General features: G+C 40.5%; 1 protein-coding gene across 10 annotated transcripts in view; it reads left to right on the top strand.

The window, feature by feature from the left end:
• The first annotated feature begins 1,247 nt into the window (after positions 1-1,247).
• Positions 1,248-18,253, top strand: part of ZNF518B (zinc finger protein 518B) — a 49,095-nt gene continuing 32,089 nt past the window's right edge. For 2 of the 10 annotated variants that reach the window (XM_027836055.1, XM_027836057.1), the window contains exons 1-2: positions 1,248-1,334; positions 14,226-17,546. In XM_027836055.1, coding sequence (XP_027691856.1) covers positions 14,339-17,546 — 3,208 coding nt within the window. In that variant the 5' untranslated portion in view covers positions 1,248-1,334; positions 14,226-14,338. Of the gene's footprint in view, positions 1,335-2,945; positions 2,999-5,139; positions 5,301-7,372; positions 7,544-14,225; positions 17,721-18,253 lie in introns of those variants that run through there. The other 8 variants (XM_027836056.1, XM_027836058.1, XM_027836054.1 and 5 more) reach the window with 6 other exon arrangements.

Here is an 18,253-nt window from a genome sequence, read left to right on the forward strand (position 1 = left end):
ACCTGACTTAACTTTCATGCTACATTACTTGCCTTCTTGGCTGGCAGACTTTTAGTTACTCAAAGGCCTCCTGGGTTTTAAGTGGCCATTTTTCAGCCAGCCAGTCTCATGTAGTTAGAGCACTCCATAGAGATGGCATATGGATATGGATGTATGTGTGTGCATATACCTACCTGCATGTGTACATTTTACCTGTTTCCATTTATGTGTGCTTTGCAATCTTTGGGGGGAGGTAAAGGGTGAGCCTTGCTTAAGTTTTAGCCTCCTCCCCAGAGGCCAACATAATGCTTCTGTGCCAACATACTGGGGCAGATTACAGCTTTGCTACTTGCCTAGGAGGTTAGAGCTGCCTTGAGCTTTCAGGGAGGTCGGGATCCGGAATACAGCTGCACTCCAAGAAGAAGGGTGGGGGTTGAGGGCCCAGGGCAGCCTCTTGCCTGTTAACTTTTCCATAAGATCTTCCCATCTTTGCCTCCAAGACCTGAGTTTTCACACCCACTGTTCCTGGGGTGCCAAGCTTTGTGAATCGGGCTTCAGGGGCCCTCATTGCCCACTTTCCATCCAACACAACACCTCGAATTTCCTTCATCTGGATTTTCTCCCTCCTTGGTTCTTCTTGGTCAAATTTTAGAAATGAGGACGGAATGTTTTCTCCCTTGATCCATCATCTCCTGTGAATTCCTAAGCATGTGTGTGTTCAGCCTTGTTACTGTTCTCATTGCACACTCCTAGGGTGGATTTCCATCCCCGAGTTGGATGGGGAAAGTGATCACTCAATTCCAAATAGGATTGTATGTGTACATGGTGCATAGGTGGTGGATAGATCTATGTGAATATGTATGTATTTACATACGCATCTCTTTGTGTTTAGAGCACTGCATGGATATGGTGGATGACCTCCAAATCGCTGGGCCAAAGCCGTTCCGCTCCCGCCTCGCAGGAAGGGGCTCCCTTCTCCCGGCTCTCAAAGCCAGACCTCCTACGGTCTCTATTCTTCCCGCGGTAGGGACTAAAACCGGGAGGCGGAGCGGCGGCGGCGTGGATCGGAGCAGGATAGGCGCAGGATCGGCGCCTACAACCGTCCAAACTTCCCTATCTGCCGCGAGGCGGCCACTGAGCATGCTCCGCAGGCTGGGGGCGACTTCGCTCGCGGAGTAGGGAACTACACAGCGCGGCGCGCGTGCGCCTCCATGACCCGCGGAGGCGGCGGCGGCGGCGGCGTCCCGGACGAGACGCGTCCGGCTGGGGCGGGAGCTGCCGGCCTGTAGCGAGCCTGCACCGGGCCAGGACCCCGAACCCCGGACCCCGGACCCCGGGGCTGACTGGCCCGCTGGGTGAGTAGCGTCCGTCCACATCGCCGCGCGGCCTTCATCCAGGCTTTCACACGGGCCAGGCCAGCCTTTTAAATGGCGGAGGCCCGGGCCGGCCTGTGGCCGCCGAGGAGCCGCCTGCGCAGGAGGCCGGTCGCGGAGCCCCGCTGGGTCCTGGCCCCGTGCGGCCCAGCCTCCCCGGGAGCCCACGGGCGCCCAGGCCTAGGAGCTCTGGCTCCTCCCCGCCACTTCTTGGGCCGAGGCGGGCGGGGCCGGCGCTGGCGCCGGGCCGGGGCTGCAGGAGAGTGGATGGCCGGGAGGGGCAGCAGCGGCCCGGCGAGCGCGCCCTCCCTGGGCTGGGACCGGCATCGGTGCGGGCCGGGAGGAGGAGGAGGAGGAAGGGGAGGGAAAAACACCTCGACAGCTGCCACTCGTGTGCTGGGGCCCACGGAATTTTCTGCCCGGACTGTAGCGAGCCGCGATCTCCAGGCCCGGGCTTTGGCTGCCGCATCCCAGCCTTCTCCAGTGAAGTTGCGAAGGGGGTGAAACCCCCGCTCCCTCCCCCCGCTTTTCAGTCTTCGGGGTCGGGGAGGAGGGTTAAGGGGTGAGCTTTGTTCGAGTTGCAGCCTCTTCCCCGAAAGGCTTCCTGCTGTGCCATCGTAATGGAGCGAATTGCAGCCTTGTCACTTGCCTGGGAGGAGGTTAGAGCTGCCTTGAGCTTTTGGGGAGGTCGGGATCCAGAATACAGCTGCACTGAAAGAAGGGAGGGGGCTGGGGGCCCAGGGCAGCCAGTTGGCTTTCTGGGCACCTGCCGGGAAACCTTTCCATAGGAGCTTTACATCTTTTCCACCAAGACTGGGCATTCCTACCCAATCTCCTTGGGATGCTAAGCTTTGTGAACCAGGCTTCAGAGGCACTCATTGTCCACCTTCCACTCAACACAGACATCTCGAATTTCCTACATCTGAATTTTTTCCTCCTCCTTGGTTTTTCTTGGCCAAGTTTTAGAAATCAGGACAGAATGTTTTCTGCATTGATATATCATCTATTGTGAATCTCTCTCTCTCTGTCTCCCTCTCCCTCTCCCTTGTATCTCTGTGTATTACTGTTATATCTCTTAAACATTGCAAACTCCTACGGTGAATTTCCATCCCTGCATTAGATGGGGAAAGTAATCACCCAATTCCAAGTAGGATTGATACCATTTAAAAGCATCATATACATGGGAGGTAAGTGTTGACATTTTTGGTTTTCATCTCTTTAGCTTAAAGTAGGTTCCAGATAAAATATTAAACAAAAAATAAAATTTAGTTTTTTCATTCAGTTCTTTATTCTGGCATATATTGACCATTTCATAGTGTATAGAACTGCTGGTGAGGAAACTTCCTTAACTCACTCCCTCTGTTGACCTTATAGACTATTAAGCCCTTATTCTTTTGTCCCTTTTTGAATAATGAATATTGTGGTTTTTTTGCATATAGGTACTGAACTTTGAAATAATTTAACCTGACATAATCATTCTATGAACTTGTCAAGCTTGTGAGATTCCAGCATTTGCCTCACTAGTACAAGAATTCACATTGTCATGAAGCACTATGAAGTCAGATTTGTTCGGAATCCAGTGGGATTACATCTGTTTAAAAAAAGGCAAAAGCTGTTTAGTGTTATAATTGTATTTAATCTAAAAGGTGAGCCATTTACAATGAGGTGAAATGTATTTCCTACAAAGGAAAAACAGGAAAAAGCTGATGTAATCATGGATGGTATCTTTTGATAAGAAAATTAAAGTACAGATATAAGAAGTGGATTCCTTCCTTGATCTCCAAGTATGTATTCCATCACTAATACTAATACTAATAATAATAATAACAGCTGACATCTGTATAGATTTTTATGAAACACTTGACTCAGTAACTCCATAATGTAGACAGCATTCACATTAGCTGGAGCTCACTTTCTGAATTTGAATTCCCTCATTAAGTATCTTTCCTAGGGTTGCCCTGCTTGAATCTAGGTCTCAAAACTCTCAACTCCAATTCTTCCAGTATGCCTCATTGCATTTATATACCATATCTATATGATCTTAGAGCATGTTATGCCACTTTTTTCATTTCATGAGATTCAAAATTATATAACCATATGAGAAAAGTAGTTTGAGGGAGAAATAAATCCCAAATTAGCAGAAAAAATATTATGCTTTGACTTGTTTAAAAATAGAAACATTGAATTTTTTTTCCATTTTAATTACACGGAATATCATTGTTAGGTGTCTGTCTTCATGAAAAATGAAAGTGATATTTTTGTTTTTATTAGCGTGTATAATACTTTTTGATGCCCCCTAATGTCTCTTCCATCTCCTAGGATTCTGTGATCTTCAGGGCATAATGAGTACTAACTGCCATTTTTCCTTTCCCTAAATTAATCTTCATTATGGATAAATATGTTCCTTCTTCCAAACACATTTTAATCTGAACTGATGTCAATATTACTGAAAGGAAATGTGCATTACTTCTTTGTAATCGCTTCCTTGTCAACTAGGTGGCACAGTGGATAGAGTGCTGGATTTGGAGTCAGGAAAACCTTACTTCAGATTTGGCTTCACCTTTTAGCTTTAGCTTCTGCTTGCCTCAGTTTCCTCAACTATAAACTGAGCTTTAAATAGCAACTACCTCACAAGGTTGTTGTGAAGATTAAATGAAATATTTATGGCACAGTGCCTGGTACATAGTAGTTGTTTAATAAATGTTTATTCTGTTATTTCCATGTAGTGACAGTTATAAGGGAATCAATTCATTTTAAATTAAGTACTTCCTTCATTAAGGGTCCTTTTCTAAGCAATATGGGGTACATAGTTCAAGAAGTCATAGTTTCTGCCCTCTGAGGATATATGATCTACATCATAACTAGTGAATGTCATTATCTGCATTTCAGGGGAAAAAGTGCTAGGGGGCACCAAATTAATTTCACAGAAGCCCTAGATTGTACAATATTTGTTAATCATGAATGATTATCAGGCCTTGTTTCTTACCAAAAACAACCTAATTCCTCTACTTTTTGGAACTGTGTTCATGCATACATATATCTGCATATGTATATTTTCTTGTCTAATAATGCTAAGAGTTCATGCTCTACACTTAAGACTTTTCATAAGAGGTAGAGGCATTATTTTATTAGTTAATATGCTGTTCTCCAAATAATGAGGCAATTCTCTGGTACTTGCCATCTGCCCCAACTCTGCCTTTACCTCTGCACATCCTTATTGGATGTTCTTCACTGCTCTGTGGCTCTTCTTGCTTATATTGTACATAGCATAGTGGAGAGAGCTCTGGTCTAGGAGTCAGAAGACCTAGGTTTGAGTCCTTGTTCTATTAGTTAGCTAGATATGAAATTTGGACACAATTTCTGAGTCTCTGTTTCTTTATCTATAAAATGGAGATAGTTATTAACAACCTTACACAGGTAGATGGGTGTGGAGTGGAATGGATCTGGAGGCAGGAAGACCTGAGTTCAAATTTGACCTCAGATACTTCCTAGATGAGTCACCCTGGGCAAGTCACTTAACCCCTGCCTCAGTTTCCTCAAGTGTAAAGTGGGAATAATAATAGAACCTACTTCTCAGGGTTGTTGGGAGATCAGATGAGATAATAATTGTAAATTGCTTAGCGTGGTACCTTGTACTAGTGCTATATAAATGTTAACTGTCATATTATTATTGCTTAACTCAGTTTTTGTGAAGATCACATAATGTAAGTGAAATTATTTTGTAACTTGTAACGCACCATAAAGCTGTAAGCTCTTAATGGCTGCTGTGACCTCTTGGACTTAACAGGTTTGAATCAGTTACATGTGGGAGAGAGAACAGAAAGGAAGGAAAAAAAGAATAGGCCATTAAGAGCTGGGACAAAGATCATCACAATCACATCACAGCTCATGAAGTTGGGTCCCAAAGAACAAGTTTGTCCACGGTCACAAACCTAGGAAATGGCTGAGGTGAGATTTGAGTCCAGGTTTTCTCTCATTTTAGCACTTTTTTTTTTTAACTATACCATTGCCTTTGGGCTTACAACAATGATCATAACCATTAACAGCATACTGTGTAATCTCTGGAATGGTAGGCAATTCCCATAGAGGCTAGCAGCATGGTCCTTTGTTGTTTTGTCTGACATCACAAAGCTAGCCTCACCTAGTTTTCTGACACTTGTGCTGGTACCTTTCCAATCACATAGCTGCCTCTTAGTTCATTAGATACAGAATAATATCCAAATTATCAGTGCTAAAGAAGGTAAAAGTCGGTGGGACATGGCCTTCTTTGATTCTGGGGATGGAGAACACCTAAAAGTTGATCAGTTGGGCAAATTCATTTCCTAGCTATTCGAATTTTTAAAATAGGTCCTGGGAGATGTTAAATGATCACTATTTAAAATTCTTGTTTTTCCTGTTTGATACTAAGTAGAAACTTATTGTACTTTTTACTAACTTTTATTTGATAAAAAGTTTCTTGCTGCCTTGTGCCGTCTTCCTTTTGAGTAAGATGGTATCCATGATCATCATGATGGAAAAAGTGTAGATTGGAGATACAACTGTTACTTTAAGTGTTGCTACTTTTGGCTGTCCTGCAGATTGATTAGGCCATCTTTGGCAACTCATAGCAACTTGCTTGGGCCCCATTCTTCCCATCTGTCAAGTAGAGCTATTACTTCTGCCTATCTCATGAAGTTGTTATGAGGATGAGATGTATGCAGACACCTCTATACTCTATGAATTTATGGACTGATTTAAGAAGAAAAACATTCTGCTCTAGTTTCTTGGCTCTGGCTCCTTCCTTGGTCTGTGGGAATCAGGTTAAGTACATAAGTAAACCCATAGTGGCAGAAGTACCTTGCCTTGTTATATTGTAGTAACCATTGGAACTGATCTAGTACTATCCCCCAGAGGGATTTTCTTTTGTAATACACAGCATAACAGAAGGGAGTGCATTAGTAGGCAAAAGATTAGGCATTCAAATTTGAATTTTGCTAACTACATATGAGCTGTGTGGCAGGGGGCAAGTTTTTTCTTTCTCTGATTTACAATTTTCTTGCCCATAAAATGGATATAGTAATCTTAGTACTTTATTTCTTATGGTATTGTTGTGAACAAAGTACTTTGTGAATCTTAAAATACTGTGGAGAAGTGAGTTATTAGATCAACTTTACTGTCCTCTGGACCCTCTTCCCCTCCCCCCCAGGAAAAAAAAAAGCTTTGATGAACAGGAGAAGGAAAAGGCTAAATATATGGAAGTAGTAGTAAACATTGAAACCATGAACATTTAGGGTGGGGAGGAGATGTAGTAGTAGGGGAGTGTGTGGGGAATGGAAGAATACTTTTACAGATCCAAACTTTTTAGCTTAGTAATACAAAAATGTAAAACTTGCTATGTTAAAAAAAAAATCACATTTGGCAGATTTTATTTTAGGTTTATTCAGAAAATACAAATTCATTTTTTAATGTTTTTATTGCTGTTGTTAAAAGGGGTTCCATAGGAAACCAAACTTTCAGGATTTCATTATCTTGCTTTTTTTTTTTCTTCTGTTCAAACTTTTGCCTGGTCATAAATTAGTACAAATTGTCCACGTTAAGGTTAAACAAAGGTTATTGATTTATAGACTTAATACCATCCAATGTTAATCAGAAAATTCAAAAAAAAGAACTAAAGAAAAGACTACCTCTCCCTGTTACTGAATGCAACTCTTCCACGTGAAACTGTTTGATTTTTTTTGAACTATCGATATCAGTAGTTGCTGTTTTCCAGAGACCTGAATTTTTTAAAAATTTGATGCCTTTTTTTTAATACAATAGACATCTCCTGATAGTTTCACACTCTAAAAAGTTTGTCATGAATATGAAGTCAGATAAAGTTAATCAGATACCATGACCACATCTGAAAGAGTATGCAACATTTTGTGCTTATAGTCTTTACTCCCTTTCCTGAGGAGGAAAGTGTTTCATCATCTTTTCCCTCAACTCTTTAAATGGATTCAACTTTATGGACATCTGAAAACATGTTAATCTCCTCTTCTCAGTTCCTCTTTGTGTCAGATTCATCCATTTCTGAAGATAAACTAGTCCCATGTTTGGAAATATGCCATGTCAAGCAATAAATCATAGCTTTAAAGACCTTGCCTTCGCATGTTGCTGGAGGGTTATGCCTGGAAGAATCTTAGGCTCTATTCCCTGATTGAACACCTGAAGAGGTATGTTATTTTGCAACATTAGAAGGCACCTGTTCAAGAATTAAGTTCAAAGAATACTCTTCCACTGTTCAATGTTGTGATAAATGACCCCCCCCTTCCAATTCTAAATCCTATGAATCTTGTAAGATTTAGTGCTTCCTCTATTACATTATAAATCCATTGCTCCATTTCCATTCTGTCTCCTAAAAAGCACTTGGCCAAAGAATGTCTGCTTGCCAAATGTAGTATTGTGGGTTTAGTAATTTAAAGTTTTTCTCCCCATGTTGGCTTTTTACTTCAGCTGGCCATTTTGCCATCTGCCCTAGCTGCACATATACCATTCACTCTCCAACCCCTCAGTCCTCTTGCTCTGGGAGCTATAATCAAATCAGTTTTAACCACTGCTTTTGGAAAGGGCATGTCAGTTGACTCCCCTGTGGCTCATTCATCCCTGTGATCACAGACAGAAACAACCCTTCTTGACCTTCATTTCACTAAGTTGTGAGCACTTTGAAGGTAGAAGACTGTCCCTTTTGTATTTGTACCCTCAATACTTTGTGTTAATAGTTAATAGCAAGTATTCAACAAATGCTTTTCATTTATTCACACTTACCAGTATACACAGTGACATTCCAAAAGACTATAGGTGGCTTCTGCAAAAGCCTGCTCAGATTTTCCTAATCTTTATATCATCCAGCTTATAAATGGAAGTTCTCTGTTGTGATTTCTGTGCAGCTGCTTTCAATATTTGGTTGAGAGTGTTGATTGGCAGTCTGCTGTGATGTTTACTGTTGATCAGTGGGGATGACAACTGAGGAGATCCAGAGTACTCAAGAAAAATCCATGCTCCTGTTCATTTATGCCCATGAAAAACTAAAAAATGTTTCTGTGATATCTCTTAAAGGTCTATTTGGTCATTTTAGCAAAGGGTTTGAGAATTAATATTTTATTTTAAAAATTCCACCAAATTAGTTTCTACAATACTTACTAAGATTTATAGAATGCTTTCCTTGCAGAAATTCTGTGAGTTAAATGCAAATAGTATGATTCCCATTTTATAGAGGAAGAAACAGGGTAAAGGGTTAAGTGAGTTACCCAAACCTAGTAGGTAGAGGAGGCTGGATTCAAACTTGGATATTCTGACTTCAAATACAATGCTGTTTCATCTGCAAACTGTAGGATTGTCTGTGTCTGTGCACATACCTTATGTGGAAGTGCTGGAAGCTGCCTAAAGTTGCCATTCTGTGATCTCTAGTCAGTTGTATATGCTAGTCTTTTTTTCTCCCTGGCAAACTGGTCTCTGAGGAGACTTTGTTTCTTAAACTGCTCTTCAGTCTGTCAGGCTACTCATGTCACTACTACAGTTGTCTAATCTGTATATTAAATGGGTGCTATAGCCAATGTCTGCTATATTTCTAGCATTTGAGGCATTGTTGGCAGGACAGGAAACAGTCACTGACTTTGAAAAAAAATCAAAATTTGGTAAGAGGAGTCGCTTGAGGAAAGAAAATCCAGAATTCTTCCTTTTTGTGAGAAAATGAAAATTCTCCAACCGTTAAGAATTATGTAGGGTACCCCAAAAGACTAGTGCAGTTTAAAGCTATTAATACTTAAAGCTGCACTAAAACTTTTATGTCAACCGTGTATTTTGATTTTACATTTTAAGGTCATGTAGAATCGCTTGTCCTCGTTGTATTGGTTAGACACATAAGCCCTACTGTTTAGGTCTCATGAGGATCTATTACTTGTAGTTTTACATGAAGTCCTTCCTATTATATAGTTTTTGGGTATCATTGAGAATAAAGGCTAGGTAACAATATTGGAATATCTTACTGAAGTCCAGTGTACTACAGTAAAAAAGGCATTGTGAACTGGAATTTAGTAGATCTGATACAATAACTAAATTCAGCTGTTTGATTCACTTGCTCTGTGACTTTGGGGAAATCTCTTCCTCTTGGTCTCAATTGGTAAAAATTAGTGGGTTGGATTAGATCTCTTAGGTAGTACTAAGATAGTTTGATTTTATTATCTTGAATGCTTTTTCATGTAGAAATAATTTTAAGGAAAACGAAAAACATCTTAAGGGTTGATGAAGGAACAATTTCCTTATTATCTCTTCATTCAGACTTTTGGGGGTCAAAGTGGCCAATTGAATGTACATTTCCTGCTAACACAGGCTATTAGAGGTGATATTCATCAAAATTAGGTAGTGTCAGGAGCAGAGGAACATGACTTCCCTGCCCAGAAAGGGAATTCCAACAACAGCCCTACCTTTGGATGCAACAGCAGTAACATTTGGGAGAGAAGTACTAGAATCTTTATGGCTACGGAAGTAAAGGCTTCAACAAGAGATCAGATGGAATATCTCAGGATCAGGAATGTAACTGTAAACATCACTTCCAAAGAGCAAGGAGAAACAGAAACTATAAGCCAATCTGACCAGAAAATGGAGAGAATAAATCAAATTAAAAAGGACATGGGCAAAACCAGAACTGAGAAGCTAAAGTTATTCCTGAAGAAGCCAGTTGAAAATATGTTACAGGGGAGGCACATTGTTGAACAATAAACAGTCTTGCTTGGTGACCCACACCTAACCTGACATCTGGAGGAAATCACTATGTGGGCAGCAGGAGAGCTCTGACAGACTATACGTGAACATGATTTTCATTTAATGTTGCATAATTACCAATTTGGTGCCCCAGGCAACTCTCTACAAGCACAGATGAATTGTTGATTTGCACTGGCACGAGGACTTTCAACATGAAGGAATTCTCACTTGGATGAAATCGCAGGTCAAGAGCAATAAAAGAAAATGATGGCATTATGCAGTGCTCATGACCCTTCGGAGATGATTTTAACCTAATGTACTGATTGGTTTTTAAAAGAAGCCAGTCTTTAATAATATGCCCCTTGTTTCTCTCTTACTTGGCTGTACTACCTTATAACTTCCCTCCAGCATTTCTCCACCATGCCCAGGAATCTCATTATTGATATAACCTCATTATTCTGTAAAGTCTTATCTACATTGATACTCTACCTCATTACTGCCTTTTTGTTTGTCTGACTGGAAAGTGGGGCCATGAATTCCAAACTTCCATTTTCCCAGTCCTTTCTCACCCCTCACCCCACTCCCACCTTCCTGCTGACATTACTTTCAATTCACCCATGTTATTTCCCCTGTTAGAATGTGAGCTTCTTGTGGGCAGAGATTGTTTTTGCCATTATGTAACAGTTCCCAGTATATAATAAATTCTCAATCATATCAAATCTCCATCGATCTTCAATTGCCTATTCACACTCAGTCTACATAACCAGAGAGCACAGTTCAGACAGCTCCTCATTTCTCACCTGGCTGCATTACTTTGGAACTTCTCTCCACCATGCCTCCAAAACTGGTACCTTCTTCATACCACCATCTTTTCAGCTTCTTTTCATTTTATCTTCCCTTTATCTAATAAGGGAAGCTCCTTGAGGGCAGGGTTTATCTTTTTTTGTATTTGTATCCCTAGTACTTAGCACAGTGTTTGGCACAATAATAAGGTGCTTAATAAATGTTTCTTGACTTAGTTCATGGTGTTTTTTCTCATGCAGCATCTTGAAAGACTAACTTGGAGAGAAAATAAGTTTGTTTTAATTTTAAAGGTAGTAGCTTCACTATGATTGTCCTGAACTTAAATAAAGTATCTGAGTTTTGATAATGTTTCCCACTTTTTCTGTATTCAAAGTATCAATTTGTACATGATCACAACTTTTGTGCATAGCTGTGTAACAAATATTGTTTCTAAATGCACCATCATGGCAAAATGCTCCTGTCAGGAAATAAGTACATTCATTTTTTACCACCCAGAACAAAGTATGTTGGGGCCTCTTTTTTTTGTGGATATATCTGAGGGTAATAGTGAACAGTGGGCAGGAAAAAAAAATACCCATATCACAACTGACAGAATTTGAGAGCATATGCCCTTTGGAGATTCCTGCCCTGTGCCTTTACCCCTGCCAAGGACTTTCAGGTTCTGTGGTACTCTCTGCCCTCTAGAAGGGCCCAGGGAACAAGAGATACATGCTGTTTTGCATTGTAATCTCGGCTCACTTGGATCCAGTTATCTCTGTGAAGATGATTCTCCTATCCGTTTTTCTACTTCTAATCTCTCCCCTGATCTCTAGTCTGGAACTTCTAACTGCATATGGGACATTCATAGGCATCTCAAGCTCAAAATATCCCAAACTGAACTCATTATCTTTACTCCCAGTCTTTCCCTGCTCTAAACTTTCCTCTTATTATTAAGAACACTACCATCTTCTCAGTCACCCGGGCTTCTAATATGGGTGTCATCTGCAATTGCCTATTCACACTCAGTCTACATAACCATTCTGTTGCCAAAGCCTGTTTCTACCGCCTCATCATCTCATATCTTTCCCCCTCTTCCCTGTCACATAGCTGCTGCCCTAGTGAAGGCTTTCATCACCTCATGCTCGACTATTGCAATAGCATTTTGATTGGTCTCCCTAATTCAAGTTCCCTACTCCTCTGATCTCTTCTACTCAGCTACCAAAGTGATCTCCCGCAAAACACAAGTGCGATATCACTCCTCTGCTCAGTAAACTCCAGTCACTCCCTACATAGAGGAGAGTAAAGTATCTCTAGGATCATAAAGAATGACATATAAATTATAATATAAAACTATATATAATTCTCTGATTTTTAAATTCTTGACAACATTGTCCCTTTCCACCTTTCCAGTCTTCTCATACTTTACTGTCCTTTATAATCCAGTGACACTGGCCTTCTTACTGTTCCTTCCTTATCCCTTTATGTAAATTTGCATTATGCAAATCTGACTCCTTGACGGTGGATAGCAGTGCTAGTGCAGCCCCAGGCCAGCGGTCTATCTGTGGGAGCCCCAGGCATTGAAGCAGAGCTGTGAAGGGAGCATCCCCATGGAGCCCAGAGAGGGGAGGGGGAGGTCTGTGGAATAGTCCAGTTACGTTAAGGGAGAACTGACTGTATATGACACTCCATCTCCTTAATCTGTGCCTTTTCACTAGCTAGCTTACATTTCCTGGAATGCTTTTTCTTCTCTGTCTCTTTGCTTTCTCAGCTTCCTTCAAAACTGAGCTCAAATCTGACCCTGCAAGAAACTTTTCCCAGTCCTTTCCTCAACCCCCACCCCACTCCCACCTTCCTGCTGACATTACTTCCAATTCACCCATGTTATTTCCCCAGTTAGAATGTGAGCTTCTTGTGGGCAGAGATTGTTTTTGCCGTTATATAACACAATTCCCAGTATATAATAAGCACTTAATCCTTTTTCATTGACTGGTTGATTTGCTTTGTCAGTATGTTGTGGACACGAACCTGCATTTCTGAAAGGTTTTCCCATCTGAGCACAAGCTTTTGGCAGATCCCACAAAGCTAAGAGGGTTTCAAGCAGAGGACTAATGATAGCCTGTCATCAAAGGATCCATTTCACTGTATAGAAGGTTGCTGGCTAGAAAATTTACCCATAAGTTGACTTTTTTGCAACTATAACAACTCATGCTTGTCTGTTAAGCTTTACAAATTTACGTTGGTAGAGGGAGTACCTACATTGATGAAATCACATATTCTTGAAGGGTCAAAACATGTATCATTGTATTCTATGAAATTTTTCATATTTTTAAAATCACTTTTATATTGTTTTATTTTCACTTGTCTTGCCTCTATTGTCATTCCTCTTGACTACTAAAGAAACTGACTTGCATCGGTTGTGACTTCTGTGATTGAAGTCACAAGTCAATATAGAAAACTTGGGTCTAGAATTGAGATCTTCTGCTTTGTAGTCCATTGTTTTTAGAAGGATCAACTATTGTTTTTTTTTGTTTGTTTTAAAATACCAATTTTGTTTATGTTTTATATGAGAGTGACACATTCAGTATTGGTGTTGAATTGAATAAGTTGACATTGCCTATAGTATAGCCCAAAGTTTTAGGTTAAGAAGTCACCTTCTGAATAACTTCCTATCCATAAGGAAAGACATGCTAGAAATGAAGATGGTATAGTTGCTATCTCTATCAGAAGGGCAATAAAGTACTGTTCCTGTTTCAGAAAGGAAGTAAAGAACTGTTGGGCGGCTCAGTGGTGCAGTGGATAGAGCTCAGCCTGAAGTCCAGAAGGCTCATCTTCCTGAGTTCAAATCTGGCCTTGGACACTTATTAGCTGTGTGATCTGGGCTTGTCATTTAACCCTGTTTGCTTAAGTTTCCTCATCTGTAAAATGAACTGGAGAAGGAAATGACAAACCCCTGCAGTATCTTTGCCAAACATACCCTAAATGGGCATGAGGAGTCAGACACGACTGAAATGACTAAACAACAACAACAACAACAACAAAAGTATGATTATGCCCTAGAAATCATTTGGAATTGGATAGTCTCACTTAAGTGGTGGTTTTGAAGTAGAAATTTTGGGAATTTGCAATTTGATGGTTCTTATTTTGTGTTTGATTTAACCTTTTACATTCTCCCTCCACCTCTCCCTCCAATTTTAAAAACTTTAAACAGTGCATTCTGGTTCCTTACTTTATTGAGATGTTAAATAAGCTTGTCCATTGTTAAGAATGCCATAAAATGCTTTAAGTGAATTTTTAATAAAATGTTAAGACAGCATTGCCAAAAAATAAGATCCATTATATTAATTATACTTTTCTGATTTTGTTTTGTTTTAGTAATTGATCGAAATCTTCAGAAAATTGAAAGACCTTGTGTTTTTCAATCAAAGTCTTGAAGCCTCCCTGGCCAACAAAGAACATTAAACACAGCTGTTTAGGCAGCTGCTTCTATGCCAGGACCGGAACATGCCGAAGATTGCATACCAACGTTATCATTGAATGAAGGCCTGGAACTCAACACACAATTATTTTTAGAAATGCAGATCAAAAAAATGAAGGAAATAATACCACAATTATATACAAATCAGGTGAATGACAGAAATAATTCTTTGACTACATCCCCAAAACAACTCAGCGGTGAATATGTGAATCAGCCCAGTGGAAATGAAACTCAGCCCCATGGTTATCAAGACACCAAGGCAGAGGATGACAAGACATCTATGGTTACTTGTGTGAGGTGTAGAAGTGTTCAAAAAATCCCACTCCAGGAGCTGAAAAAGGATAACCAACATAGTCAAAATGAGGACCAGATGTGCTTTGTTTGTGTCAAATGCAACTTAGGTATATCTCCTCCTTTCCCTTGTATGAATGATATACCAAGTGCTGTTGATTCAGGAAATAAAGATAACACTATTTCAAGGACTATTACTAACCAATTTAAAGTAAAAAACTTTCAGCCAGGCAAATATTACTGTGATAAATGCCGTTTTTCTACCAAGGACCCTCTGCAGTATAAAAAGCACACACTCCAGCATGAAGAGATTAAATTCTTTTGTTCACACTGCAACTATGTCTCATACACAAAAGGAGAATTCCAGAGGCATTTGGTGAAACACACAGGGACATTTCCGTATCAGTGCGAGTATTGTGACTATGGTGCCGTCAGAAACGATTACATAGTTAAACACACAAAACGAGTTCACGAGACGAGTGGTGAGAAACGACCTCTTAAACAGGCTGTGGAACACCAGTCAAAGAGAACCAATTTTTCAAAACAGAACTCTGAGGTTCTTGTAAATGAAGTTTCTAAGTCAAATTCTTTTCCGAATGAGCCATCAGATTTATCTTTATGTTTCTTTGGCCATGGAGATCAGGACAAAGCAGGCAATACTATTTCCTTGCCTGAGTCTAAGGAATGCAGCAGGGATGAAGCAGCCTCAGCTCCTGATAAAGCCTGCCTTCCTGAACCAAGCAAAGTTAACCTTTTTGAGAATGAAAATGTGCAAGTTGAGTTGTTATCACCAGCAAAAGAACCTGTGCAGCCAGGCATGCCACTCACTGTAGTTGCACCAGCAGAACTTAAAGTCCCTGATAACTGTTTAGCCCAGTTGATAGATGTTAAGGTAGTCAATGGGACACAGCAACTTGTTTTAAAACTAATTCCATTGAAAGAAAAAAATGGCCTTAAACCTGGCGGCTCTGATGAAGGTAAGTATGAGTTCATGAGCAAATCCGCAGTGCCAAATGAGCAAGAAAAACCAGTGCCTATTGAACAAACCCCACCAGCAGTAGAAAGGAGTCCTGAGAAGCCACTGGCCGTTGGTAATCTGCACTCCACAGATTACACCCATGTGAAGGATCTAGATTGCAGAAAGTCTTCTGTTTCTCCAGTGTTAAAGAATACATCAGAGACTAATCAAAGCCGATGTGAGTCCTGTCCAAATAGTGACAGAATTGGGGATTGGAGGCAAGAAGTGCTTTCAGTTCCATATAGAACAGCCCTTTCTCCTCTTTCCTCAAGAGATGGTGATATTAAACAAAATAATTATTTTTCTTCATTATGTGTGGTGAATAATGGTGCTTTATGCAGTCCTATGAAAAGATCAGGTGTTTTGCCACATGTGTCTGCCCTCTCCCCCCATCAAGACAGATTTCAGAATCATTTAGAGAAATCACCTTCAGACTGCAAACCTCCTGAAGCTATTGGGGCTTTTGCAGAAAGAGGCATGTTGCCAGTGAGCCCAGGGGCCTCTCTGCATAGGAATGAAGTTGGTACTTTTAAAATGGTTCCTTTCAGTGAGAAACTGAAACAAGCACAAGTAAAAGAACCTTCAGATGATCCAAATCCAATGCAAGATTCCTCTTTACATAGTGAACAATCACACATCAGCTTAATTAGAGAAAATGATATTAAGACTCAAGATCCTGAGGAGGTGATATTGGAAGATCTTGCTGGAGTAACTATTCAGAATTCAGGAAGTATTTCTTCAGATGGCCCTATCATTTCATCAGTGTTTTCTCTTAGCTCTGGGACTGAAAATATCCCTGAAGGGATTAAATGGGACAATATAAATTGTGGGACAAAGCCAGTTAATTTATCGCATAAAAGAATTGCCCAGTTGATTGCTGCTACTGAATCTTCACATTCATTGTTTCCTTTAAGCACTGTGGAACAGCAGTCCTCACCCTTGGAAACTCCCATAGACTGTGTTCTAGGACATAATGCACCAAGTCATGATTCAGCACCACCCCAGGGATTACAGAATGATGCTGCTGATATTGAACAACTTACTCTTGAGCACATGCAACACCAGGACAGTGAGAAGGAACAAACAAAAGCTAGGGAAACCAGAAAGGATCCTGTCACTGTTCCTGGGTTCATTCCAAAAGGGACTGTGTTAAAAGCATGCAATTCCAGTGAGAATGAACATTTAGTAGAGAATAAATTGCCTTGTGATGTCTTTGGCAATGAAAGGCTGTTACCAAAATCTGTTGCCTTCAATTCTCTTGAAGAGGTGGGCGAAGACTTTTCTTTGACAAATGAAAGTCAGTCAACAGGCAGTTCCAGAAATCTTGGTATATCGTTGGAGAATAAGCCAAATCAAGGAGTCACTACCAGTACTGTCTCTAACAAATCAAATTCTGCGTGTTCACAACCAACAGAAGGCAATGACCAGGGTAAAGAGGGAAAATTGATTTTCGGAGGTCCCTCAGGGTCCAAAATTAAGACAAAACAGGCAGTTATCTCCAAGAAAAAATCAAAAATTCAATCTGACTCCAGTCACTTGCTTCCAGATGTTTGTATTTTTATGACATCAAGACATCTCAGACTTATGCCTGTCAGAACAGAACAGTTGATTAAATGCCCCCGCCGGAACCAACCTGTTGTTGTGTTAAACCATCCAGATGTTGACTCAATAGAAGTGATTAATGTGATGAAGGTTGTCAACAAGTATAAAGGCAATGTCCTCAAAGTGGTTTTATCAGAACGAACATGTGACCAACTAGGTATAAAGCGGCATCACAGACGACTTATCTATCGGAACATGGAGGCAGTGTTCCCAGTGAAAAAGCAGACTATGCTGAAAATGAAACTTAAAAAGATCCACAAGAACAGCTACCAGGTAGTGGATTCCTTACCAGGTGAATCAGTACAGGGTATGTTTAAATGTTGGTTTTGTGGAAGGATATATGAAGACCAGGAAGAGTGGATGAGTCATGGGCAGCGACATTTGATAGAAGCAACCAGAGATTGGGAGCAGCTTTCTCCTCCTATGGGGATCCCCAAATGAATAGATGGGATTAAAAAAAATGTGGCTTTTCATATATTAGGTAGAGTTTTTTTTTTCATTTTTGAGGGCAGGGGGATGGGAAAGGAAAGCAGTCAGAATAAGGGAAGAAAAATACAGATAATGTGTAGGAATAAAAAGAGTTTAGTAGCACTTCAGAAAATGAAATATCCAGAGTATTCTAAACAGGTCAAAGTCTTTTATACTCTGCATCCTTTTATGGAGGAGTTACAGAGACATTTTATGGAGATGTTAATAGTGTTCTCTGTTTGCTTAATAGGAAGTAAATTGCCACAGAAGTAGTAGACTGAATTGTCCTTGACAACTTAGTCTTGTTTTTAATTCTTTGGTTTTTACCAAAGAAGAATTGGTGAGCAGCAAGGGCATGCCATATAGTGAACCATGAACCACCACTATCCCACCTTCTTCTCCTGCCCCTAACAAAACATTGGTTCCTAATCTGAGTGTAAAGACACTTAACATTATACACACACACACACACCTCTCATGAATATATGGTACTAGTTTTACAATAGTATCTAGTGAGAAAGAACATAAGAATTCTCATTTGCATTC

Source organism: Vombatus ursinus, unplaced genomic scaffold, assembly GCF_900497805.2.
Source record: "Vombatus ursinus unplaced genomic scaffold, bare-nosed wombat genome assembly UNPS02014818.1, whole genome shotgun sequence".
NCBI lineage: Eukaryota > Metazoa > Chordata > Mammalia > Diprotodontia > Vombatidae > Vombatus > Vombatus ursinus.